This window comes from Schistocerca serialis, chromosome 5, assembly GCF_023864345.2.
Source record: "Schistocerca serialis cubense isolate TAMUIC-IGC-003099 chromosome 5, iqSchSeri2.2, whole genome shotgun sequence".
Classification (NCBI taxonomy): Eukaryota; Metazoa; Arthropoda; class Insecta; order Orthoptera; family Acrididae; genus Schistocerca; species Schistocerca serialis.
Genome location: NC_064642.1, coordinates 231790637 through 231816801, shown reverse-complemented (window position 1 = coordinate 231816801; position 26165 = coordinate 231790637). Strand labels below are relative to the sequence as shown.

The following is a 26165-nucleotide window of genomic DNA, read 5'->3' as shown; positions in this document are numbered from 1 at the left end:
GGCTACTGTAAATTTGTATGTTTCTGATTCGAGAATAAAAAAAATCAGTTAACAATGTATTTGACTTCCATGCACTATAAAACTCCCACTTTCAATGTAAATATATAATTTCCGGTAAGTCTCTCGTACAGTCAAATGTCAGAAACAAATTGAATTACAGTTAAAAGAAAGTTGGCTTTGGTGCCATAACTTTTCTTAACATAAATCAGAAAATAAGTCTTGCCTATAGCAAGGTTACGTCAAGAGTTTCGAAGAGTTCTTTTTCAACTGTTTTTGTTTTAATAACAGTAGTCAGTGACCCAATAAGGACAGTGCTGCATATAAACTCCATTGTTCTTCCTTACACACTCACTAAAACATCTACGGATTACCCAACAGGTACTTGTTGGTGCCGTTCATCCGCCGTGTCTACTTTCTTCCCACGACTGATTTTAAGCCTGCACACACAAACATGTGATACACAGTAGGTAGGATTCTACCATCCCACACTCATATCCAGAATATCATGTGTTCGAGACTGTAGAAGGCTGAGTGGTTCTAGAATTTACACAGAAATTCTTGAATCACTCCACTCTGCCAAACTGTGGCCAAGAGCAAAGTATACCACCCTGTGGAGCATTGTGCAGCTGAATGTAACACGCTTGATTTCCGTGACTGCTTCACTACGCGAGTCATCTCGATTCTCTACTCCACCACCATATTTTGTTAACTAAGTTTATTGGAGTTATCCTTACAACACATTCTCCACTCCCGTAACTAGCCCAGCCTACGGTAACCTATTGTCCCCACACCCTCCCCCCAACTGTTTCCATCCCCTCCTTATTCTCGTGTCCCATCCTCTGTTTGCCACCCTCGGCCAACGGGCCCATCCATCTGTCCCTGCTTCTGTGCTTTTTCACTTTTTTCCCCAACTCCCTGCCCCACAACTTCCCGATGCTGTGCCTGTTGGCATTCCAGTCCCCACACACACTGCCAGACCACGTTCCTCTCTCCCCCATCTGCATGCTACTATCCTTTCTCCTTCCCTACCCCATCCAGATTGCTCCTTTCATCCCATTCTGGCCTAAGTTGCCGGAGTTGGCAGTCTTGTGTGCATGAGTTGTGCTTGCTTGTATGTATGAATGGTGTGTGTTTCTCTTTTGCTGATGAAGGCTGTGGCCAAAAGCTTTTTGTTGGTGTGTTTTACCTGTGCTTGTCTGCAACATAACTTGTCTTCTTTATGGCAAGTAGCAATCTATCTTTTCCTGAAATATTGATATTCCTACCTAGAGTTTTATCTCAATTCTATTGTTCCATGTTCTCCTTCTCCCTCTTACTTATACACATCCTCTGCCACCCTCTCTGTCCAAGTTATCTGCCTCTCTCTCTTTGCACACCCTCTTCCCCTCTCCCTGCCCACATCCTCTTCCCCTCTCCTTGCCCACATCCTCTTCCCCTCTCCCTGCCCACATTCTCTTCCCCTCTCCCTGCCCATATTCTCTGCCCCTCTCTCTGTCCGTCTCCTCTGACCCCATCTCTGTCTGTCTCCTCTGACCCCATCTCTGTCTGTCTCCTTCCCCTTCCCTCTGTCTGTCTCCTTGTCCCCTTTCTCTCTTTCCATCTTGCCCTTCTCTTTTTAAATCTCCACCTTCTCTCTGTCCACTTCCATCTCCTGCTTCTCCCCCCCCCCCCTCTCTCTCACCCCACTGCCAGTCCCCCCTCTCTCTTCTGCCCACCTGCCTCCCCGCCACCCCCCCCCCCCCCCCCCCGCCCCTGTGTCCACCTGCCATTACCACCTCTCTCTGCCCATCTGCCCTTCCCTATGTCTCTGTGCCCGTCTATAACTCCCTCTCTATCCATTTCCATGTTTTTTTTTCTACTACCGTCACCTCTTTCCCCCTCTCCCTTTCCATTTCCTCTCTCTCTCTCTCTCTCTCTCTCTCTCTCTCTCTCTCTCTCTCTCTCTCTCCATTTCCTCCATCCCTTATATCTCCTGAGCTATGTTTCATACAATGATATAATTTTGTAGGTATTTTAGCAGCAAATGTGGATACTGTCTCCTGAAAGTGTTGCAAACAGAGATAGTAGCAAAGAAGCAATAAATGTAAATGTCATGATATGCCTGATGTGACTGTTTTACTGAAAATCACATCAGAAAAATGCAGTAAGCAATAAAACTTCTCCTTTCATCATTTTGTGGTGGTCGTCAGCAAGAAAAAGTTTCTGTAAAGGTTTGATATTATGTGCAAAGTGTGTTACAAATAACTAAGTTGTCTCATTCCCAAAATATTGGATGAATAAAATTTGGATACGAGCATATGAAATATGTACACAGATATGAGAGTGGCTTGAACACTTCTTATATAATAGAACCCAGTATGTTGTCCTCGATGGCGAATGTTTGTCAGAGACAAGGGTATCATCAGGAGTGCCCCAGGGAAGCGTGATGGTACTGCTCCACACAAATAAATGATTTGGTGGACTGGGTGGGCAGCAGCCTGTGATTGTTTGATGATGATGATGCCATGGTGTACAGTAAGATGTCAAAGTTGAGTGACTGTAGGAAGATACAAGACGACTTAGACAAAAAAAATTGCAGTTAGTGTGATGAATGGCAGCTAGCCCTAAATGTGGGAAAATGTAAGTTAATCCGAATGAGTAGGAAGAACAAACCTGTAATGTTTGGATACAGTATCACTACCATCCAGCTTGACACAGTCAAGTTGTTTAAATATTTGAGCCTAATATTGCAAAGCGATATGAGGTGGAATGAGCATGTGGAAACTGTGGTAGGGAAGGCAAATGGTCAACTTTGGTTCATTGGGATAATTTTAGCAAAGAGTGGTTCACCTGTAAAGGAGACCACATAAATGATGCTGGTGCGAACTATTCTTGAGTACTGCTCTAGTGTTTGGTATCCTTACCAGGTCAGATTGAAGGAAGACATTGAAGCAATTCATAGGATGGGTGCTAGATTTGTTACTGGTAGATTTGAACAAAATATGTTACAGAGATGCTTCGGGAACTCAAAAGGGAATCCATGTAGGGAAGGCGGCATTCTTTGTGGGAAAGACTGTTGAGAAAATTTAGAGAACCAACATTTGAATCTGACTGGTAGAGAACCAACATTTAAATCTGACTGCTGAACAGTTCTGCTGCCACCAACATAGATCACATGTAAGGACCATGAAGATAAGATACGAGAAATTAGGGCTCATCTGGAGCTGTACAGACAGTCGTTTTTCCCTTGCTCTATTTGCTAGTGGAACAGGAGGGGAAATGACAAGTAGTGGCACCTTACTGTGGCTTGTGGAGTATTGGCTTCCCATGGGTGGGCACTAGAGTTGGAACAGCCTACATAAAGGGGTCAAAATACACTAACAAAGCATGATAAGGTACTGTAGAGTAGCAGTTGGCCCATTTTTGCGTTAGTGATGATGTACCAGAAAATGAACTCTGTTTTGAAATAGTGTTTCAGACAGTGTTAGAAAATAGAAATTGAAGTTTTTGAGACACAGTGAGTAAATTGTTCACAGGTGCTGAGGCCGGGAGCTATAAATGTGGAAGCAGATATGGTCGACGGTGAGCCAGAAGATGAATGTGTGGAATGGCATACACCCTGTGGCAGTCATGCAATTCTGAAAGGTCCATATGCTATACAGTTGGTGAATATGTGAGTCTCATTTGTTATTAAGTGGATCAAAAAATTAGTTGAAATATTCTGTGAAACTGAACAATATTAGGTAGTTATGAACATACACTAAAGCATGGTAGCACACCATAAGGGCAAGTCCCCCCCCCCCCCCCTCATGAAAAGGTGAGGGTCTTTTTAATTAACTAGATCTGATTTCCCAGCTATACATTGATCTTAGTCCTTACTGCAAATCTCGCTATTCTGTAGATTGTATAAAATGGCTAAATAATGTATTCGATAACATCAGGGCCTGTTTAAGGTTCAGCGAGGCTTCTGATCTCCTTTCAGTAGTGTCGTTTGATTACACTAAATGACATTTTTGTGGCTAGCTGTTGTTTTTGCATGTGACCATGTACAGTTTTACAGCTCATCAGGTTTGCATAATTTTAATTGTAAACTTTCAGTGTATGAACATAAAACGTTTCTCAACATTTTGAAACAATTTTTAATGAATTTTACCACTTTTTTCAAACTATAATTTGATGTAATTGTAAACTACATGTAAAAAATCATAATCCACAATACTAGTGCACATGACAATAAATGCATTATATCACACAAACAAAAATACACCTAATTCTCTAGCGTCCATTTGTTGCTCTGTTCTTTTGTCAAAAAATTTACTATTGTTACTGTGCTTGTAGTACTGCATTGACACACAGAGACTCTTTGCAGATATTAGCACTGAGCCATTTATTGAGAAGACCTTGCCCTTTACAGTTACTATTATTTCATGTATTGTATTTAGCGTGGAACTTATGTTTGAGGGTCAGTCAAATGAAAGCCAGAAATTCACCACAGCAGGGCAATGGAATGGTTCCATTCAGAAGTGATCAGAACATGCATTAAGACATTTATCCCACTGGGAGACAAAATGATCAATCCTTGTTTAGTACATTGCAGTTGGCCACTGGTGTATCCACGACCTCAACCACTCTTGCACTTCCTTGTCTTTCTGAAACCAGCATCCTCGTATGCCTTTCTTGAGGTCACCGAAGATGTGAAAATCCACTTTGAAGAACTGAACTGTACAGAGGATGTTGCAGTGTTTCCCAACCAAATCACTGAAGTGTGGTCTTTGTCTGATAGGCTGTGTGAGGGTGTTTTTTTGTGCAACAGGATGGTTCTGTCAGACAGTATTCCTACAGCTAGAGGGCAAACAGCAAAGCAACAGTGAAAATACCCCACATCTCTTTTACAAAAAAAATCCTAAGTTTTCACGTAAATTCCAGTTACGTCATAGTGACTTTTGTCTTCGAGTGCAGGGACCCCTCTACTCGTAGAGTTCCTCGAGCATGGAACCACAATAATGCGCATTGCTATGAAGACATTTTGAAGAAACTCTAATGCTCCATAAAGTCAAAATGTACCGGAATGTTGTCAGACAGAATTATCTTGTTGCACTATAACGCCTGCCCCCACACAACCAATCGGATGAAGGCTGTGCTTCAGCGATTTGGTTGAGAATCACTGCAACATCATCTGTACAGCCCAGATCTTGTGCCATGTGATTTTCACATCATTGACAACATGAAGAAAGACATGTGTGGATGGCAGTTTAAGACGGACAAGGAAGTGCAAGAGTGGCTGCGATAGTGGATCTGTCCGTGGCCAGCCGTGTTCTACGAAACAGGAGTTGATCGTCTCCTCTTCCAGTGAGATAAATGTTGTAATGCACGTGCATTATGTCATGTCATGCCATTCCGTGGTCCTGTTGTTTTGAGTGTTTGGTTTTCATTTGACTTCCCCTTATATAAACAAAGGTTCCTAGGACTTTTGCAATGTATGCTACTGTGTAAAACATTTCTCTCTGTGAAGAGCAACTGTACAAAATTTGCAGGTATGCATTGTTTCATTTCTTTTTCTGTGGGCAGCACAAACTCTATAGACTTTGGCTGGAAATTTCTTTTTTAGTCCTTTTTTCCACTATTTGAAATAGACACATTCCTGATGCTTCATGTCACCTAGTAGCCTTCCAGGTGGTTGTTCATGTAGTACTCTTCCTTTTCCTCTAAGGGATGGACTGGGCCCGGAATTTCTCTCTCTTTGTCTGGAGAGCCTTCATTATCATTGTCAGTAATCCAATATTTTGCCACTGAAAATAGAAACTGCTTACAATTTATTTTTTTCTTCTTCTCTGGATTCTGGACACTGTAAATTTTAAACAAATTTAAAAGTCCACAGTTTGTTAGGTAAAGGATGACTTTTTTTGTCCATGTCATCAATTTCCATAGAATTTGATGGTGAGAACTGTATTGATCCACAGTATCAACCCTTTTCCTGTGGGCATTATACTGATTCACACAAAGGCTTAAATATATCCTCTCCAATTTTTCTGTTGTATTTGAAACAGAAGCATCATGAATTGTTGAGATCATTCTGACATCCCGCTTGTCTTTCCATACGAGGAGAAGAATGTCACCTTTTCTACAGGAAACCAGATTACCTTTCTTCATTCCTAATGCTTTGGTTTTCGGTTTATGGTATACCTCTTTTCACTGTAATAGTATCACAGATTCTTTTCACCATAATATTATCACAGACTCTGGTTTTGTTTTTTAGTTGTAACTTTGCAGTAAAGGTATTGTTATAATAGTTATCTTGGTAAATATTGTGTCTCAGAAATAATAAGGAAGTCAGACAGTTTTATAACAAACTAGATGTCGTGACAGAAATAAAGAGTAATATAGTCTATGCTGACTGGGACATGTAGGAAAAATGGTGGAGATTAGCACAGTCAAGAAAGCTTTCAAAGGAAGACCAGGGGGATGCCGTTTAAGGACCAGCTGGCTAAATAACATGGAGAAGGACTTGAGAAGAATGGGAGTTAGAAGCCAGCAGCGAAGAGTGGGTGAATATTGGCCAGTGGACCAAGGCCCTAGACGGGCTGTAGCACCAAGAAGTAAAGCAAAGATATTGTGCCACATAAAAAGAAGATAATGAAGAACTGGGAGGACAGACTTTTCCAGTTTCTTACCTTCACCAGTATAAATCTCCATATTGGATTTCTCGCCTGTGACAGTCTCACACACCACTGTAACAAGTAACCCATACTTCGTAGTCTTTGCAGGGTTGTACATTTGTAAGCTCAGCCTACTCCATGGAATCATCTCATTCAACAAAGACTGTTGCTTTTATTTATAAAGTGTGCTAAATTTATCGAGGAAATAATGCAACATAGGTTGATTTTTGAAGAGTCTCTCAGAGCTACTGTTCAATTTTGTATTGTCCTTAAAGTGCCAGAATGTTCAGATCTATTGCTCCTCATAATCTATGAAAATAAGCTGTTAGAGTGTCTTGTTGACGAGTAATCTTTCCATCTATCCTTTTTTGTTTGTTAGAATTGGGCCAAGGAGTATCTTCATGTCTCTTTGTGTAACACGAGACCACCTGGATGCTTTAGGCAACGTTTTATATTTCACTAAGATTTGATTACGATAAAACAATACAAACAAGTTGTCGCCAAACATCACAGAGGCTATACAGTCACATTGTATTGGAAATGTAATGATCCCTTAATGACCTTCAAGTGTTTGAATGCCAGTTTCTCATCAGTCAATGTTATCATTATAAGAAATGTATCATTCACATGAACAGAGTTGTCATCATCATTAGTGTCAGAATCACTTGACAACATTGCCATCTTGCACTTCTTTGCAGGCCTAAAATTGTCACTGTCTCTGTCACTAGTATTGTCCTCAGATCCATATAAATACATTCCTTCATCTGGATTTTCATTCTCACTAAGAACATCTAAGTACTCGTTGGCAAAGACACCTGAAATTATTGCAGGAAAATTCATTGTCTTCCATTTTCGAAATAGGACCATCTGTAAAAGCAGGAGAAACTTCAAGACAGGAATGGTAACTGTTTGAAATATCAAAATAAATCACAATACTAAATAAGCGAAAGGTACATGAATGCAGTTACATTTGCTACATTGCTTACTGATGTAAAAGGCAGCATGTATGAAATATGAGTAAACTTGGGATCTGACTGCAATGTTTTAAGGCAAGTCTTAAGACAGAATTATTATACGGTGGTGAAAGACACTGCCCACATGGGAGAGATCTGCAGCTACATATATACTCTCCATACCACTGTAAAGTGCATGGGAAAGGGTACTTCCCATATTAGATATTTTTCCTGTTCCATTCTCATATGGAGCGCATGGTGAACGTTTTATGAAACACCTCTGTGCATACTGTAATTAGTGTAATCTACATAAGAAGTTGTGGTATATTCCTAGATTCAACACTTAAAACTAGTTCTTGACAGTTTAAACTAGACTTTCAGAGGACAGATCGTGTATGTCTTACAAGTATTTTTCAGTTAATTGCTTTCAGTATCTCCATGTCAGTCTTCAATGAGTAAAACAAAGCTTTGACCATTCATGGTGCTTCTTTTGTATACACTCAATATTCCCTATTAGTTCTATTTGGTATGGGGCCACACACTTCAGTAATATTTACGATGGGTGGTACATGTGTTTTGCATACAGTCTTTGTTGGAGGTTAGTTGCATTTCGTTGCTGTTCTACCGATGAACTGCAGTCTGCCATCTGCTTTATATACAGCTGAACCTATGCAACCTGCCTCCATTACTGAGGTTCCTAACGCACACTTGTGCAGTGGCGCTCAACCCAGGGGAAGCTGGTTCGAATCCTGGTGATAGAAAAAGATTTCACCACCAGTATTTATCTGGTTAGGAGAGGAGAGGTGGTGGTGTAAAGTTCCCAATCACCAGACTTTGTGCCAACATCCTGGTTTAAAACTCGAACCATTCCATAGTGTCTCATGATTGGGCCTGTGACAGAATTGATGGTGATTCCTCTGTCCGATGGGGATGTTAAGCTTGACGGCCCCCTAGGTGCTATTCGTGAGGAGTAGGCTCTCCCTCCTTGCGTCATCTTCATCATCATACAACATAAACATTACAAATGCATACATGTAGTGTTACAAATAGTGCATAATGGGGCATGTAGTAAATAAATAAACAAACAACTGTACCTATGTTCCATTTCATATCCCTACAAATTGTTGCACCCAGGTATTTGTTAAGAGTTTAGCAGTTCCAACTGTGGCTCATTTTTGTTGTAGTCATAGGATACTACCTTTTTCTTCTTGTGTGTGACCTGTCGTATTTTACATTACTGAAGGTGTAAAGCTGATTGCCCATCTTTGCGCTATTTTTAAATCTTATCAAGATTGAATATTTGTGCAGTTTGTTTCAGACAGTACATCATTAAAGATAGTTGCCATCAGTGAAAAGTTAGGTTATTATTGACATTGTGTGCAATGTCTTGGATGAATGTCAGGAACAGCAAGAGTCTCAACACACTTTCCAGAGGCTGTATAAAGTTACATCTACATAAGTAGAAGACTCTCCATCCAGTTAACATACTGCATCTTCCCCACCATGAAATGCTAAATCCCGTCCCATATCTTGTTTTATACCCCATATGGTGGTACTTATGTTAATAAGTCACTGTGTGATATGGATTCAGATGCCTGTTCAAAGTCAATAACCACTGAACTGTTGCAGCAGGATGACCACCTGACAGTCTTTACTGTCCATTGTCAGGATCAGTACTCCCAGTACCATCTGGATGCTGATTTTTAGGGAAAAGTATGTCTGGAGTTCAGGAAAGGGAGTGGACTGGGAGGGTGAATTTTTAAGGTGTCATCCTGTGCTTTGGAAGCACAGTGCGTCTTAAGAGTCAAATGTGGGATCTGGTTTCATATGGAGTTTGGATAGGGTCAACATTAGCATGTCATGCTGTTGGTGGTGGGTGTTACAACAGAACATGGAAATCAGCAAGGTTAAATTTTATGCTGCAAAGACATGTATGGAATTTATGGATGTCTGATATAACTGCCAGTGCTTCTTTTTCCATTTTGTGAGTAACTGATCTGGGCTGAAGTGAGTGTCTCAGGTGCATACGCTGTTGTTTATTCGTGCCCACTGTCGCATTTGTGAGAAGTACAGCCTTGATATATTGATATGTGTTAGTGGCCAATATAATGTGTTCTGATGGGTCATGTTGCCAGACAAGGACTAGGCTTTGGATAACATTTGAACTTCAAGCCTCTTTGGCACTGCAAAGACCATACTTATTTTGCACATATCTTGATAGATTATTAAGGGACCTTGTGATGTGTGGAGTATTAAGTGTAAATTATGTGTGATTATTTATTTTGCAGAGAAGTGACTGAAGGTCTTTTAAGTTTGTAGCTTGCTCTCTCTCTCTCTCTCTCTCCCTCCTTCCCTTCCTCCCTCCCTCCCTCCCTCCCTCCCTCCCTCCCTCCCTCTCCCCCTCTCCCTCTCTCCCCCTCTCTCCCCTCTCCCTCTCTCCCCCTCTCTCCCCTCTCCCTCTCTCTCCCTCCCTCCCTCTCCCTCTCCCTCTCTCTCTTTTTCCTGAGTCGATTGGAGTCCTTTATGACTCAGTATGTAGCCTAAAGTGCCAACGGCCTTGCCACAATGATTCCCATCAGATCACCTAAGTTAAGTGCTGTTGGGCTGGCCTAGTACTTGAATGGGCGACCATTCGGTGTGCCAAGCTCTGTTGGCAAGCGAGGTGCACTCAGCCCTTGTGATTCAAACTGAGGAGCTACTTGATTGAGAAGTAGTGGCTCCAGTTTTATAAATTGACATATGGGTGGGAGAGCTGTGGGATGAGGATGACACAGCAGCCAATGGGGTGAGGATGACACAGCGGCCAGTTGGTACCATTTGGTCTTCATCCCCTGTTCGAGCAGAGTTTAGTTTTTTATGTAGCCTAAGTATTCCACTTGTTCTAGAAAAAATTCACATTTCTGCTGGTTGCTCTTAAGTCCATTTTGTTATGTCTGGAACAGTAGATTGAAGTTTGCAGGATGTTGCAATCTTGTAGTGCCAGTTATTAATACATGGAGGTGACAGAAGTTATGGGATCGCTACATGCACCTATACAGATGGCAGTAGAATTGCGCACCCAAGGTATAAAGGACAATGCATTGGGAGAGCTGTCGTTTGCAGTCAGGTGATTCACGTGAAAAGGCTTCTGACGTGATTATGGCTGCATGATGGGAAGTAATAGACTTTGAAAGCAGAATGGTAGTATGAGCTATATGCATGGGACATTCTGTTCTGGAAATCAGTAGGGAATCCAATATTCTCAGAGCCACAGCATCAAGAGTGTGCCAAGAATACCAAATTTCAGGGATTACCTCTCACCATGGGCAATGCAGTGGCCGACGGCCTTAATTTAATGACCAAAAGCAGTGGCATTTGCATAGAGTTGTTAGTGCTAACAGACAAGTAACCCTGCTTGGAATAACTGCAGAGATCAATGTGGGATGTATGGCAAATGTATCCATTAGGGCAGTTCAGCAAAATTTGGCGTTATTGGGCTATGGTAGCAGACAACCAGTGCGAGTGCCTTTGCTACAGTGTGAAATTGCCTGCAGTGTCTCTCCTGGGCTCACAACCATATTGGTTGGACCCTAATTACTGGAACACCATGGCGTCATCAGATAAGTCCCGATTTCAGTTGTTAAGAGCTGATGGTAGGGTTCAAGTACGATGCAGAAGCAATGAAACTGAGTTGTCAACAAAGCACTGTTCAAGCTAGTGGTGGCTCCATAATGGTGTAGGCTGTGTTTACACGGGGCGGACTGGGTCCTCTGGTTATGTTCAGAGACTTGGAGACCAATTGCAGTCGTTGATGGGCTTCATGTTCCCAAACGATGATGGAATTTTTATGGATGTCAATGTGCCATGTTCCCAAGCCACAGTTGTTCGTGATTGGTTTGAAGAAAATTCTGGACAGTTCTAGCGAATGAGTTGGCCACTCAGACTGCCCAACATGTACCCCATCAACACTTACGAGGTGTAATTGAGAGGTCACTTCATGCACAAAGTCATGTGCTGGCATCACTTTCGCAATTATGAATGGATATAGAGGCAACAGGGCTCAATATTTCTGCAAGGGGCTTCTAACGAATTGTTGATTCCCTGTCACTTTTGAGTTGCTGCTCTGTGCCGGGCAAAGGTAGGTCCAACTCGATATCAGAAGGTATCCCATGACTTGTTACCTCAGTGTATATCGTCCAGTTAATTGAATGTGTTTGGAATATTTTGAATCAGCTCCAAAACATCTTGGTGCACTGTCAATCTGAAAAGCATCCTAGTGTATCTGACCAATCCAAATGGAGTGTTGATGGTCATGAATTGATGGGATTTTGTTTGGTGTATGTATGTTGCTAAATAATCTACAATACATACACCAGAGTTAAAAAATACATTTTTGTGAATCTTAAATTGTATATGAGTAGTTTTAATTCTAGTTTGCTTTGTAACACTAATTTCTTATTAAACAATGGAAACTCCAGATAGGAATATCAACAATATAGGAAAAGATGGAATCCTACTTACCATAAAGGCGACACATGAAGTTGTAGACAGGCACATTTAAAAGCCACTCACATGTAGCTTTCATCCACAGCCTTTGTCAGTAAACACACAAGCAAGCAAGCAAGCACACCTCATGCACATGTGACCACCATCTCCAGCATCTCGGACTGGAATGCAGCGCAATGTGGGATGCGCACAGCAATCTGGAGGGGAAGGGGAAGGGGAAAGGGAAAGCAATAGTAGCGCACAGGTGTGGTTTCAGTTACCAGAGACAGCAGTCATGTGTGTGTGTGTGTGTGTGTGTGTGTGTGTGTGTGTGACATTCGTCATTTCAGTGATTGCTTCACAGCCTGTGCCACATGGATCCTTCCCACCGACACCAGCATTTCAGAATTGCGCAGGTGGGGACTCTCCCTACAATATATCCTACATTCCCATAACCCTCCTGGCCTCAACCTTCGTTCGTCATTCTCCTCACCCATCCAGCCCCTTCCCTGTTCTCCACCTCTACCTTGCTATCCCTCCGCCTCCCTGCTCCCACTTCCTCCTTACCCCATCACACAATGCAGCTGCTGCCCACGGTGTGGTTTCAGTTACCAGAGACAGCAGTCGTGTGTGTGTGTGTGTGTGTGTGTGTGTGTGTGTGTGTGTGTGTGTGGTGGCTATTTTTGACAAAGGCCTTGTTGGCTGAAAGCTTATTTTTGACAGTCTTTTTGTTGTGCCTGTCTGCGACTCAGCATCTCCTCTATATGGTGAGTAGCAGCTATCCTTTAGAAATAAATTGAAGTAGATAGGTTGCAAAACAGATGCTTAAGGTACACCGTACTTAATACTTCTAACTTCTGATCTGTGTAACTTGTTAATGGGTATGTATTGCATCCTGTTACAGAGATGCGATGTTATCCAGTCTGCTGCTTGACCACAAGTACCAGTATTATTTATTTTCTTTACTAGGTCTGCATGATTTGTTGTGTCAGATGGCAAGGATAAGTCCAGAAAATCTCCAGAAACTATCATACGGGGCCAAGGTCTGTACAGTAAATTCTGTTAATGATTTCCCTTTCTGGTATCCATGCTGTTCTGGAGTTATAATATTATGCTTTTCCAGGTAAGCAGTTAGTCTGTTGAGCATGTGCATTTCTAATATTTTGGAGAAGCCTGGATACTGAGGATGTTGTTGTTGTCTTCAGTCCTGAGACTGGTTTGATGCAGCTCTCCATGCTACTCTATCCTGTGCAAGCTTCTTCATCTCGCAGTACTTACAGCAACCTACATCCTTCTGAATCTGCTTAGTGTATTCATCTCTTGGTCTCCCTCTACGATTTTTACCCTCCATGCTGCCCTCCAATGCTAAATTTGTGATCCCTTGATGCCTCAGAACATGTCCTACCAACCGGTCCCTTCTTCTTGTCAAGTTGTGCCACAAACTCCTCTTCTCCCCAATTCTGTTCAATACCTCCTCATTAGTTATGTGATCTACCCATCTAATCTTCAGCATTCTTCTGTAGCACCACATTTCGAAAGCTTCTATTCTCTTCTTGTCCAAACTATTTATCGTCCATGTTTCACTTCCATATGTGACTACACTCCACACAAATACTTTCAGAAATGATTTCCTGACACTTAAATCTATACTCGATGTTAACAATATTCTCTTCTTCAGAAACGCTTTCCTTGCCATTGCCAGTCTACATTTTATATCCTCTCTACTTCGACCATCATCAGTTATTTTGCTCCCCAAATGGCAAAACTCATTTACTACTTTAACTGAGGATAGCGGTCTGTAATTGTTAGGATCTTCATATTTTCCCTTTTTGTATATAGGTACCACTTTAATTAATGTAAGTTGATCGGGAAATACTCCTTGGAATGAGTAGTTGATAGTATCCAACATTTGTGTAATTAATTTTGCTGCCACCTGCTTGATTAGGTAGTTTGACACTTTATGATGTCCAGCAGACTTTTTGACTTGAGTTTTTTATACCATTGTCACTTCCTCATTAGGTACTGGTATTAGGAACATGAAGTGGTTTGGTTTATTTGTCATTGTGGTTTGCTGAGTGAGTTCTTGTGTTACTGTGTTCATGCTTTAGCAGGGTGTATGTGCCATGGGATGAACTCCTGTAAAAACCTGGATGTTTTTTGATCTGGGAAAGATCAAGGAACTTTTTTAGAATTCTGGGAATTTTTCACTGTTTTAATTTCCAGATAAATTTTCCAGTTACAATAAAGCAAATGACACACGCCAGGGTCTGCCGACTGTGAAATGTGTCAGAAACTTCAAGATGAAGACTGTGCAGTACTTTCTAACAACAAACTACTTTCAATGAGCATACTGTCGCAACTGTTTACATTTACAGCAGGTTGCAGAAAAATATTGTTATGTCTGAGAATGTACAGTTAATTTCTTAAATAAAGGAACATTGGACTCTCATTCAAAACTAACTACTTTGAGCACTGGTCACTTGGAAAAATTTTGGGCTCAGGAGACCAGCTATTTATGCCATTATTTAAAACTTTACCGGCATATTTGTGTTTGGTATATCTTAAAGGGTAACATGCGAAAAAAGATTAAGCTTGAAAGTTAGTTTATTGGCTGACTGCATCACAAGTCCTATGCTATGAATTTCTGCTGGCATTGGCTAGTGAGTCACATAATGTGAGCTAAGATTGGCTGACAAAATTGCATCGCAATCTCAATTTCAGTGCTTTAAAAGTTGTCATGGTGTAATTGGTGCCATTTATACTTATATACTTTCATAATACGAAAACATGGAGTGTACATGTGGCATTGCATTGAAGATGCATTGTTTTTTGCTGGGTTTCATTTCCTAAAGTGCTGGCATAATCTATGCCAGTTTATAATACCTGTACCATTCAAAGGATTTGCAAGTGTTACAGCTCCAAGGGAAAGTTTATTGTCACTTAATATGGAAAAAAGTGTATTTTTACATGGGAAGAGATATATTTTCATGTGGGAGAAGATGTATTTTTAACCAGGAAATCCGTGAAATTTCTCCTGCCCCCCTCTCCCCTCCGCATATCCACCTTGTTTAGGTTTTCTGTCATATCTATGTAGTTATTATTCAGGATACTGGCAATTTCTGTTTTATCTGTAATGATTTTATTACTCACTTCCATACTTTCTGATTAATTTGTTTTCCGTGTATTTTTTGTCTTTATGAGTTAATTATATCCCAGGCTGTTTTCATTTTATTTGCTGATTTTGAAATAATCTCATTAATTGATTTGGATTTTTCTCCTCTTATCAGCTGTCTGTATCTCATCTGGTATTGTTTGAAGGTTTAAATACTTTCCCTCTGTTTTATTACTCTTAAGGTAGGCTTCAGTTCTAGTTAGTTGCTTCTCTAAGTCTGGTGGTGGAGGGTAGGATCCAGATGGCTCAGGTAGCGAAGCAGTGATTGAAATTGAGCATTTTGTGCTAAGTTGCATATTGTGCCGCTGGTGGTCTACTTTGCTCTTGGACACAGTTTGATAGGTGCCGTTCATCCTGGTAGACAGCTGGTTGGTAGTCATGCCAATATAAAAAGCTGTGCAATGGTTGCAGCAGAGTTGGTTAACACACAAAAGTTTCCACCCCCTCTGTCCTATCATCTCCTCTCCATTCTCGTCTCCTAGCCTCTTTGTTTGCTGCCCTCTGCCAATGCACCCACCAATCTCACCCACTTCTCTCCTTTTCGCTCATTCTTTCCCTATCTCCCTGCCCCTCAACCTCCTGACACTGCACCTGTTGCCATCCTAGTCCCTGCACACTCTGCCAGACAATGTTCCTTTGTACTCTCATCACAGACTTCTATCGCTTCCCCTTGCCCGTCCTTTTCAGGTTGCTGGTGCAGGTGCAAGAAACATTTGCCACAAATGAGTTTATGCAGCTGTTTCAACACTTTCCCGAGATTGTTACACCACAATTAGAGGAGAAAGATGCGAAACAGAATAAGCAACATTTCATCAAGACCACACCAGGTCCACCAGTGTCTGCACGGCCTCGGAAATTAATAGCAAAACAAGAATTTGAGAAATTGTTGAAGGAAAACATGATCTGTCTGTCTGACAGCCTGTGGGCTTCACCATTGCATTAAGTTCGCAAGGAAGATAAAACGTAAAACATGGAAACCTTGTGGCGATTTCCAGGTACTAAATGCAAGGACAATACCAAATAAGTACCCGGTTCCGAATTTACAGGAGTTTAACAATTTGTTAGTGGGATCACATGTGTTCAGTGTAGTGGATTGTGCGACAGCTTTGTAGCGGGAACACAGTTTAAGATGGGAAAAGATTAACTTCAGTTCAATATTTCGGTGCACACAAGTTAAGGCCAGGCGCAGGCCTGTTGACAGTAAGTTATGCTACCGGCGGTTGTGAAGTAGAATGGAGACCACAGGGGTGTAGACCCCCAGAAAAGAGTAGATGCAGCAGTTTGCATGGCACAAGTTATAGGCAGAAGGGGCCCACTGACCCAACCCAGGTGTTATGAGTACATGACTCGGAGTGGTGCGTTAGCAAAATAGAGGCGCACAGCCGCATTTAAATAGGTGCCGGTTCACTAACAAGACATTCAAGTGTGAGAGCTCTCCTGGACGGCGGGGTGTGTCACACCACCGGCTACATGCAGCAGCAGATGGGGTGACAGCGTCCCAGTCCATGGCTGGTCGCTGGTTCGACCCTCTGAGGCCAACGCGGGGTCTGCAGCCAGCCAGCAGCAGGCCATGCCATGGCTCACCACCGCATGCAGTCTTGTTGGCTTCCAACACACGCCAGAAGCATCCCAAGGCAAGGGCCACAGATTCGGATGCTAGATCGTGGGCACTTGTCACCGTAATCTTATCCACGCTGGCGAGGAAGCACGCCGTGAGCACCTTGCAGCTCCCAGCGGACGGCACTGAGACAATGCGGGTGAAGACTGCTGAGCAGACTGCTGGCGCATCCTGACATTGTCACTACTTTGTGGCCGTGCAAGGCTGACACACAGCTGTGCGTTGCATGGGTCCCTGAGGCAGCCATTCCATGCCAAGCCGTTTCACAGACAACGAAGTGGTGTCCTCAGCATTGCGGGACACGGTGAAGCAGACCGAGAGGAACAGGGGCTCTGTAGCTGGAAATAATAAATCACTTGGGAAGCTCGTATGAGTTTTATTAAGGCGCATCCTGACAACCCATCCTCGTCCAACGTACACTCTACATTTGGTGTCCGAATAATGGCCGTTGTCTGTACTGAAAGACATTGGAGCCCACCGCCTTCATTACAGTCACAAAATGTGGGGGGTGTTGACCAATTTTTCTTTTTGAGTGTTGGACATTTTCTTTCTTTCTTCTTCCTTTTTTATTTTTAGTATGGCTCCTGGTAGGCCATTTTAGATGTTTTGCAGAGGCATGTTATTTTTTTGCCAGAATAAGTGTTATTGTGTTTGGGGCAGTAAGATGTTGTTTTTCGTGGCATTTGATTACTTTTGTATTGGTGTATGATGACACAGAACTGTAGGAAGTCAGGTTATTCTTGTACTTAAATGTTTGCTTTCGAGACTAACTGGGAATGAAAGCAACACAATGGCAGAGTCAGGGACACAAGGTATGTCGGAACCATAAGCGGTACAGATTTTGTGGGGAAAAGGTAGCACAATTGACAGCGGTCAATATGCAGTTGAGAAGTGAATTAACATCTAGAAGTGAGTGGGAAACCACATCGGATCAGCCGTTTTTGCGTAGGGTGCCGCAGCAGGAGATTGATCCAGCCACTGCGAGTTTGATTATTCCGTTTTCTGGCAATGCATCTGAGGATGTGCATTCATTCGTGGAGGACTTGGAAACTACAGCTGTGATGAATGGTTGGTCTGATGAACAGTTGTTACATGTAGCCAAGATTAGATTAATGGGTGCAGCTAAGACATATGTAAGGCGTTCTGAGGCCTTAAGGAACGCGGGACAGTTTAACCAGTTGAAGGAGGGGCTTTTACAGACTTACAAGAAACAGAATAGCAATCAGTACTTCAGGGAGAGGTTGAATACAATGACGAAGAGGCAGGGGAAGACGGTAGAGAAATTTGCGGACAGGATAAGAGCAATTAATGAGTATACTTAAGAGTTGGGTCAGAGTAATGAAGAAAGTGGTATTCTGTTGCAGGAGGTCGAGCAAAGGGCAATTGATGTATTTTTGAGGGAATTACCATCGCATATGTTGTGGAAAGTGCGTGAAGGGCTCCAAAAGATTTGTATTCAGCCATTCAGCTGACAATTCAATGTGAGGAAATAGATCTGGCAACAGGGGTACGTGATAGACAAGCAGTGTTTACAGCAGGTGTAAAATGTTATAAGTGTGGGCATACGGGACACGTGCAGAGGCAGTGTACCCAGTCACCAAGGAATAGAGGGATGTGTGGAAACCAGCAGTGTGGAGGATGGAGAAGTGGAGTTAGTAGAGGTGGACAATCGTTAAATGGCAGAGGGGCCGCAAGACCCACTTGAGGGAGCTCCCGTTAAATTTCTGTGCTACAAATACGTTTGCAGAGGTGGAATGTTCAGTGGTAGGATCCATAAGAACTAAAAAGTTTAAGATTTTGTGGGACACAAGGGTACAAGTGTCAGTGGCTGCTAAGAGTTTAATGGGATGAAGGAAGTTAGATCCACAGGGGATAAGGTCGTCACACCTTTGGGGTCCGTGACAGTTGACTTTTGCATAGGGGAAGTCCGATTTGATGCAAGTATGGAGGTAATACCGTGGATAAGTGAGAGCTACAATGTGATCCTAGGAGTAGATATCTTGCATCAACATCATGCCAAAATTGACCTTGGACAACGAACTGTGGATCTTGGTGGAATGTTATTTCAACTAGGGGAAACTTGTGGTTGCGGAGCTGTCACAAGGGGTGTTCAGCTTAATGAACAAACCAATTGAACTGCGTACATTAACATTAAGGCTTAATTCGCATGTGTGTGTGTCTATTGGCACCGGGAAGTCGCTTTGGGTAAGTGTAGAGTAAATCTACCTGTAGGTACAGTATGTGTTATTGAACCGTTGGAGGACAATGAATTTTTTGACCCATTAGGTTGTTTTGTGAAATGTAGTATTGTATGTGTACGAGAGGGAAACAATGGGCAAGTAGTCCCTGTGAACATGGATAATTTTAACGCTGTAAATGTGAATTTGGGAAAAGGAGTTTTAGTGGCAAATTTGGATGTACCAGATGACGAAGACTGGTGTTCAAGAGGTAGGCGTAGCGATCAACCACCAACTGCCAATAGAACTGCATTGTGTAACAAGGTTAAACATTTTAAAGGAGAAGAAAAAGAGCACACGGAAGAATTGTTGTTGGGATTTAAGGATTTGTTTTTTCCGCGAGGGCTGTTACCAGCAACTCCATTATTTCAACATAGGAGAACAACAGGGAATGAAGCAGCTGTTTGCCATAAGCCATACAGAATACTGAGGTATTTGCAGCCGATTGTGGAGGATTTCATTGATCAGCAGCTTGCGAACTGTATTAGAGAACATAGTAATAGTTGCTGGGGAGCGGGCATTGTTGTTATGCCTAAAGAATCTATGGATGGAACTAAGAAATACAGGTTCTGTTGTGATTACAGATACCTCAGTAATTCGACAGTAATGGACGCATACCCCATTCCAAACATATCGGAGACTTTGGATCACTGAGGACATGCCAGTAATTTTCTACGGTGGAATTGACAAGCGGTGATCATCAGTTAGAGGTGGCTCCAGAGGGTCATCCAAAAACTGCTTTCTCTATTCCTGGGTGCCATTACCAGTACATCAGAATGCCATTCAGTTTAAAAAACGCTCCAGCAACATTTCAGAGTTTGCTAGACAGTGTGTTGAGGGGTTTGAAACCATGGCGGTGTCTTGTCTGTTTGGGTGATATTATAGTGTTTTCAAGTAGTATGGAGCAGCATAGACAGCTGTTAAGGGAAGTCTTCATGATGTTGAGAGCAGCTCGTTTGACGTTGAGCCTGGAGAAGTCTCATTTTGCATTGGAAGAAGTGAAATATTTAGGTCATATCATCAGTAAGGACGGAGAGCGAACAGATCTGAGGTTGGTACAGGCTGTAAGGGATTTTCGGGAGCCGAAAACAGTTAAGGAAGTGCAATCATTTGTCGGAATGTGCAATTTCTATCAAAAGTTCATGAAGGATTTTGCAGATTTCGCACAGCCAGTGATGCGATTGTTATGGAAGGGTGTGAAATTTGAATGGACAGAAGTGTGTCAGAAAGCGTTTACAAACTGAAAGAAGTGTTAACATCAAGTCTGGTTCTTGTGTTTCCAGATTTTGAAAAGGAATTTATTCTAGCATGCCATGCGTCGAATCAAGAATTATGGTGTGTTCTTAGTCAGGAAATTGATGGGAAAGAACATCCTGTAGCCTATGCACCTAGGCAGTTGAATGCAGCAGAGAGGAATTACTCAACAACAGAGAGGGAGATGCTTAGCGTAATCTATGGAATCACATATTTTAAATGTTATTTATATGGGAGAAGATTTTGGGTAGTGACAGATCATGCTGTGTTGAAGTTGTTGTTGGATTTGAAGGATCCATCCACTAGACTCGCTAGGTGGGCTGTAAGGCTTAATGAATTCGACTACAAGGTGGTGCACAAGCCTGGGAAGAAGCATGGTAATGCAGATGCACTGAGTAGAAAGGTGGCAAAAGTAGAAGTCATACATTGTGACCTAGCAATATGGCAAGAATTATGGGACGCTGACAACGATTGTGAAATGTATCCGACACAGCTACAATTCAATACGTATGATGGTCTTCTGTGCAGGGAAAAAAAGTTAGGGCTAAGGGTAGAAGTGGCAGTGAAACTGAGAGATGAGGTTTTAAAGGAAGCACATGATCACGTGTTATCCGGTCATGGAGGGTGTAGAGCGACGAATAGGAGTGTGGTGGAGAGGTAGGAAAGTGGATGTGGATCAGTATGTCAGGAATTATATACCAACCATTTTTTGAGTTATGTGGAGATAGTGGCTGTGCCAAATCAGCAGGCAGCAATGGTCGTGCAAGCATTAGTAAAGAACTGGATTTTGAAGATTGGTGTACCAGAGACAATAATTACTGACCAAGGGACCAATTTCATGTCGGATTTAATGAAGGAATATTGTAAATTGTTGAATGGAAAGAAGTTGAGGACAAGCATGTTGCATCCACAGGTAAACAGAAGGACAGAACGGGTACACAGAACAATCGGGAAGAAGCCGAGGTTTTATGTGGATTCTCATCACTGTCAGTGGAATGAGTATTTGAAGCATATTGTAAGTGCATACAATGCAAAAGTCCATACTAATACTGGTTTGAGCGAAAAACGTTGTCACTGTAGGAAGTTTACCACAGTATAGAGTAGGGCAATGGGTAATTCTATCCAGCTCCTATGCGCCACAAGAGGAAAACGAAGAAGTTCGTTGTGAGGTATCAAGGGTCATACCAAGTAGTTGAAACCACATCCCCTGTTATATTAAGCTTCAGCTGCCAGCTAGAACAACGGTAGTACACATTGGGTGGTTGTGGCCATTTAAGAGTTATCCGGAAGTGATTCCAGGCATGTCACAGGAAGGGAAGAGGAAGAAAGAGATCCAGAAAGTAGTGGAGTATTTGTAGTTGTTTTTTGTTTTCTTGTTATGTATGAGTGGGTTTACACAGATTAATTAGGCATTGTATTTTCAAATGTTGTAGGTTTTTTCAAGTATTGTGAGCCTGCTGGGGACAGCAGTCTTTTTAAATGGGGAGGAAGGGTGATGGTGATCCCTGACCTCAGGCACTGAAAAGGGGAGTGTTGAGCAATTCGGTAGAAGTAAAAAAACTGAGGAGGTATTGCTGATCTCGGCAGTTAAAAGCCAGTCCACCGAGATGATGAGGGAGGAATTACAGAGCTGCCATAGAGGGAAGGTAATGATATGTCCAGCCAGGGTGATAAGCACCAATCCGGACATGTGCATGGTGCAGTTATTTTTAGCCAGGGGGGAAGAAATAGACTGTCGAAGGGACAACATGGAGCCAGAATTGAGATTGCAATGGGTCGGGATGCATTGGATCTTGTCCCCCTTTGAAAAATTAATAGTAGTTGCAAGTTGTTTTGTGCAGGGAGTATTTGCCGAAGCAAAACGTATAGAGCTCGAGGGGAGCGGAATTTTAATCAGTGGACCTGTGCGTAACATAATAGGACCGACCTTCCATCTGCCAGCGTCAATTTCAGGAGTCATGCAATTGAATGTTACACAGCCACAGTTGTACTGGCCAGAAGCAACTTTAGAGTTTTTGCCAAGGCAGAATCTGACCTTGTTAAATCGACTCTGGAGTCAGGTCTGTTGAGATCCATAAACCAGTTCATTTCAGAGCAAGAGGGGCACATAACAGCCGAACAGCTTGTGCAGCATGTTGCTCAATATAGGGAAAGGCAATGATAAGTAATCTACATCTACATCCATACTCTGCAAGCCACCTAACGGCGTGTGGCGGAGGGTACCTTGAGTACCTCTATCGGTTCTCCCTTCTATTCCAGTCTCGTATTGTTCGTGGAAAGAAGAATTGTCGGTATGCCTCTGTGTGGGCTCTAATCTCCCTGATTTTATCCTCATGGTCTCTTCGCGAGATATATGTAGGAGGGAGCAATATACTGCTTGACTCCTCGGTGAAGGTATGTTCTCGAAACTTCAACAAAAGCCCGTACTGAGCTACTGAGCGTATCTCTTGCAGTCTTCCACTGGAGTTTATCTATCATCTCCATAACACTTTCGCGATTACTAAATGATCCTGTAACGAAGCACACTGCTGTCCATTGGATCTTCACTATCTCTTCTATCAACCCTATCTGGTACGGATCCCACACTGGTGAGCAGTATTCAAGCAGTGGGTAAACAAGCGTACTGTAACCTACTTCCTTTGTTTTCGGATTGCATTTCCTTAGGATTCTTCCAATGAATCTCAGTCTGGCATCTGCTTTACCGACAATCAACTTTATATGATCATTCCATTTTAAATCACTCCTAATGCGTACTCCCAGATACTTTATGGAATTAACTGCTTCCAGTTGCTGACCTGCTATATTGTAGCTAAATGATACGGGATTTTTCTTTCTATGTATTCGTAGCACATTACACTTGTCTACATTGAGATTCAATTGCCATTCCCTGCACCATGTGTCAATTCGCTGCAGATCCTCCTGCATGTCAGTACAATTTCCCATTGTTACAATCTCTCGATATACCACAGCATCATCCGCAAAAAGCCTCAGTGAACTTCCGATGTCATCCACAAGGTCATTTATGTATATTGTGAATAGCAACGGTCCTACGACACTCCCCTGCGGCGCACCTGAAATCACTCTTACTTCGGAAGACTTCTCTCCATTGAGAGTCATTAAGTAATGATCGTTTTGAGCACCTATGTGCCAAGTGCCATCACACCCTCAACTTTGTTGTATGTTGCTTTCATTCTGATCAGGCTGAGAGCCAATTCCTAGAGGGAACCGACGGTAGTCCAAATCCCAGTGGATTGGATACCGAGGGTGTAAGACGGGTAGGTAAGGAGTTGATCGAGTGTTAGGTGGAGTGGTCATCCGGTAAGGAATTTTTACGTTTTGTGTCATGTCATGTGTTTAAGAGGACTTGAGCACATCTAAGTTTTCTAATAGTAGTAGTAAATATGTCATAAGTATGTGCCGACCCAAACAAGTTTAAGAGTAGTTAGTTTTTGACCTGGATACTGGGTCTTTCTGAAGGGGGGAACAATGTAGCGGCACCACTGTTTAAGATGGGAAAGGTTTAGCTTCGGTGCAATATTTTGATGCGCACAAGTTATGGCCAGGCACGGGCCTGTTGACAATAAGTTACGCTACCAGTGGTTGCGAAGTAGAATGGAGGCCTCAGGGCCACAGACCCGCAGAAAAGAGTAGATGCAGCGGTTTGCATGGCACAAGTTACAGGCAGAAGTGGCCCACTGGCCCAACCCAGGTGTTATGAGTACTGACTCTGAGCGGCGCGTTAGCAAAACAGAGGCGTACAGCCGCGTGTAAATAGACGCTGGTTCACTAACAAGTCATTCAAGTGTGACAGCTCTCCTGGACGGTGGGGCGTGTCACACAACCGGCTACATGCAGCAGCAGATGGGGTGCCAGTGCCCCAGTCCACGGCAGGTCGCTGGTTTGACCCTCTGAGGCCAACACAGGGTCCACAGCCAGCCAGGGGCAGACCATGCCACGGCTCGCTACCGCAGGCAGTCTTGTTGGCTTCCAACACTCACCGGAAGCATTCCAAGGCAAGGGCCACAGATTCGGATGCCGGATCGTGAGCACTTGTTGGCGCTGCGATCTTGGCCATGCTGTCGAGGAAACATGCCACGGGCACCTTGTAGCTCCCAGCGGGTAGCACTGAGACAAAGCGGGCAAAGACCACAGAGTCGACTGCCAGCACATCCTGACGTCATCACAACTGCACAGCCGAACAAGGCCGACACACAGTTGTGCGTTGCACGGATCGCTGAGGCAACCATTCCACACCACGCCATTTCGCAGACAGCGAAATGGTGTCCTCAGCATTGTGGGACCCAGTAATGCAGACTGAGAGGAATGGGGGCACTGTAGCTGGAAATAATAAATCACTTGGTAAACTCCAACGAGTTTTGATACTGCGCATCATGACAGCCCATCCTCGTCCAACATACCCTCTACAGCTTATATGCAAATTCCAGTGCCAGCAGAATTCCCAAAGACAGCTATATCTACCCTGTTTGGCCTTTTCGAACACATGCGTACGCCTTTTGGACTTAAAAATGCAATCCAGATATTGGCAAAGGTTTTGCACGGCCTGCATTTTTGTTTCACCTACATTGACGACATTCAAGTGTTTTCTAAAACGACAGCCAAGCATAAGGATCATCTGACACAGGTTTTTCAATGTCTCAGTGATTATGGTGTGGCCAATAATCGCAGGAAGTGGGTCCTAGGACAAAACCAAGTGACTTTTTTAGAGTATTTAGTTACCGCAGCAGGAATTATTCCAATGCCGGAGGAGGTGCAAGCATTACCGCAGGTATTACCCCCGACCACATGCCAAGAATTACGAAGTGCAACTAGCCATTTTGGTTACCCCCAGTTTGCCAGGAAGCAACATCAAAGGCCAGACATAACAAGGTTACCAATTCTGATGCTCTCATCTGCGTTAAAGGCTTTCCACCTGCTGGCTTGTGCGATTCTCTTATGTTGCATTTACAATTGCAGACCATCCTTTATATGGTTTGTGATTCTGGAGAACATTTTTGCACATCACCAGATCTCTGAAGACCATGATTAGTTTACACTGGCAATCAGCGACCTTTTGTATTTACAATTGCAGACCATCTTTTATATGGTTTGTAATTCTGGAGAACATTTTTGCACGTCACCAGATCTCTGAAGACCATGATTAGTTTACACTGGCAATCAGCAACCTTGACCAGTGGGCAGCTGCTTTAGTTTCGGACATTATTTTGCATCCACTTCACCAGTAAGCCTACCTTGCTCATAAAACAGCTTAAGTTGCTTGTTCCATTAAACTACCACTTGGACAAGTGCTGTAGCACGAAAAACATGCTGACAAAAACCCATCAGAGTTTTGGAGACATTTACATGCTATGGTTGACACTAATGTGGTTTCTGACAATTTGTTGTTACATATCTGGCAACAATAGGTGGCTTCACAAGTACAGCTAGCTCTAATTGTGCATGTAGAGCAATCTTTACTGAAGTTACTGCAAGTTGCAGCATGCATGCAATGGTAGATTTGATTGCTGTGGTAGCTGCAGCACCAATAGCTACAAGTGTTCCAGCCAAATAAAATTGTCGACCACCAAGCTCAAGTAAAGAGATGATGCATCACTGTGCCACTGTCTCGTAGTGACACTCACTGAGCATAACCATAGAACTTTGATTCCTATGTGTTACAGTTGAAATGATGCTAAAGAAATTTAAAGCATTACAACTGTTGAGTGGCCCTAATAAAAGTTCACGTTCACAACATTATTCTGCTCATCAATCTCAAGACCACATACAATACCAAGCTAGCTGTACTAACATCTGCTAGTATCATAGATATTTCTG

The 26165-nt window shown here is 42.8% G+C and overlaps 1 protein-coding gene across 6 annotated transcripts in view; it reads left to right on the top strand.

Moving 5' to 3' along the window:
* LOC126481228 (endoribonuclease Dicer-like) overlaps positions 1-26165 on the top strand; it is a 446265-nt gene that overhangs the window by 216185 nt on the left and 203915 nt on the right. For all 6 annotated transcript variants that reach the window (XM_050104838.1, XM_050104837.1, XM_050104839.1 and 3 more), the window contains exon 10: positions 3516-3652. In XM_050104838.1, the coding sequence (XP_049960795.1) occupies positions 3516-3652 (137 nt within the window). The remainder of the gene's footprint in view (positions 1-3515; positions 3653-26165) is intronic.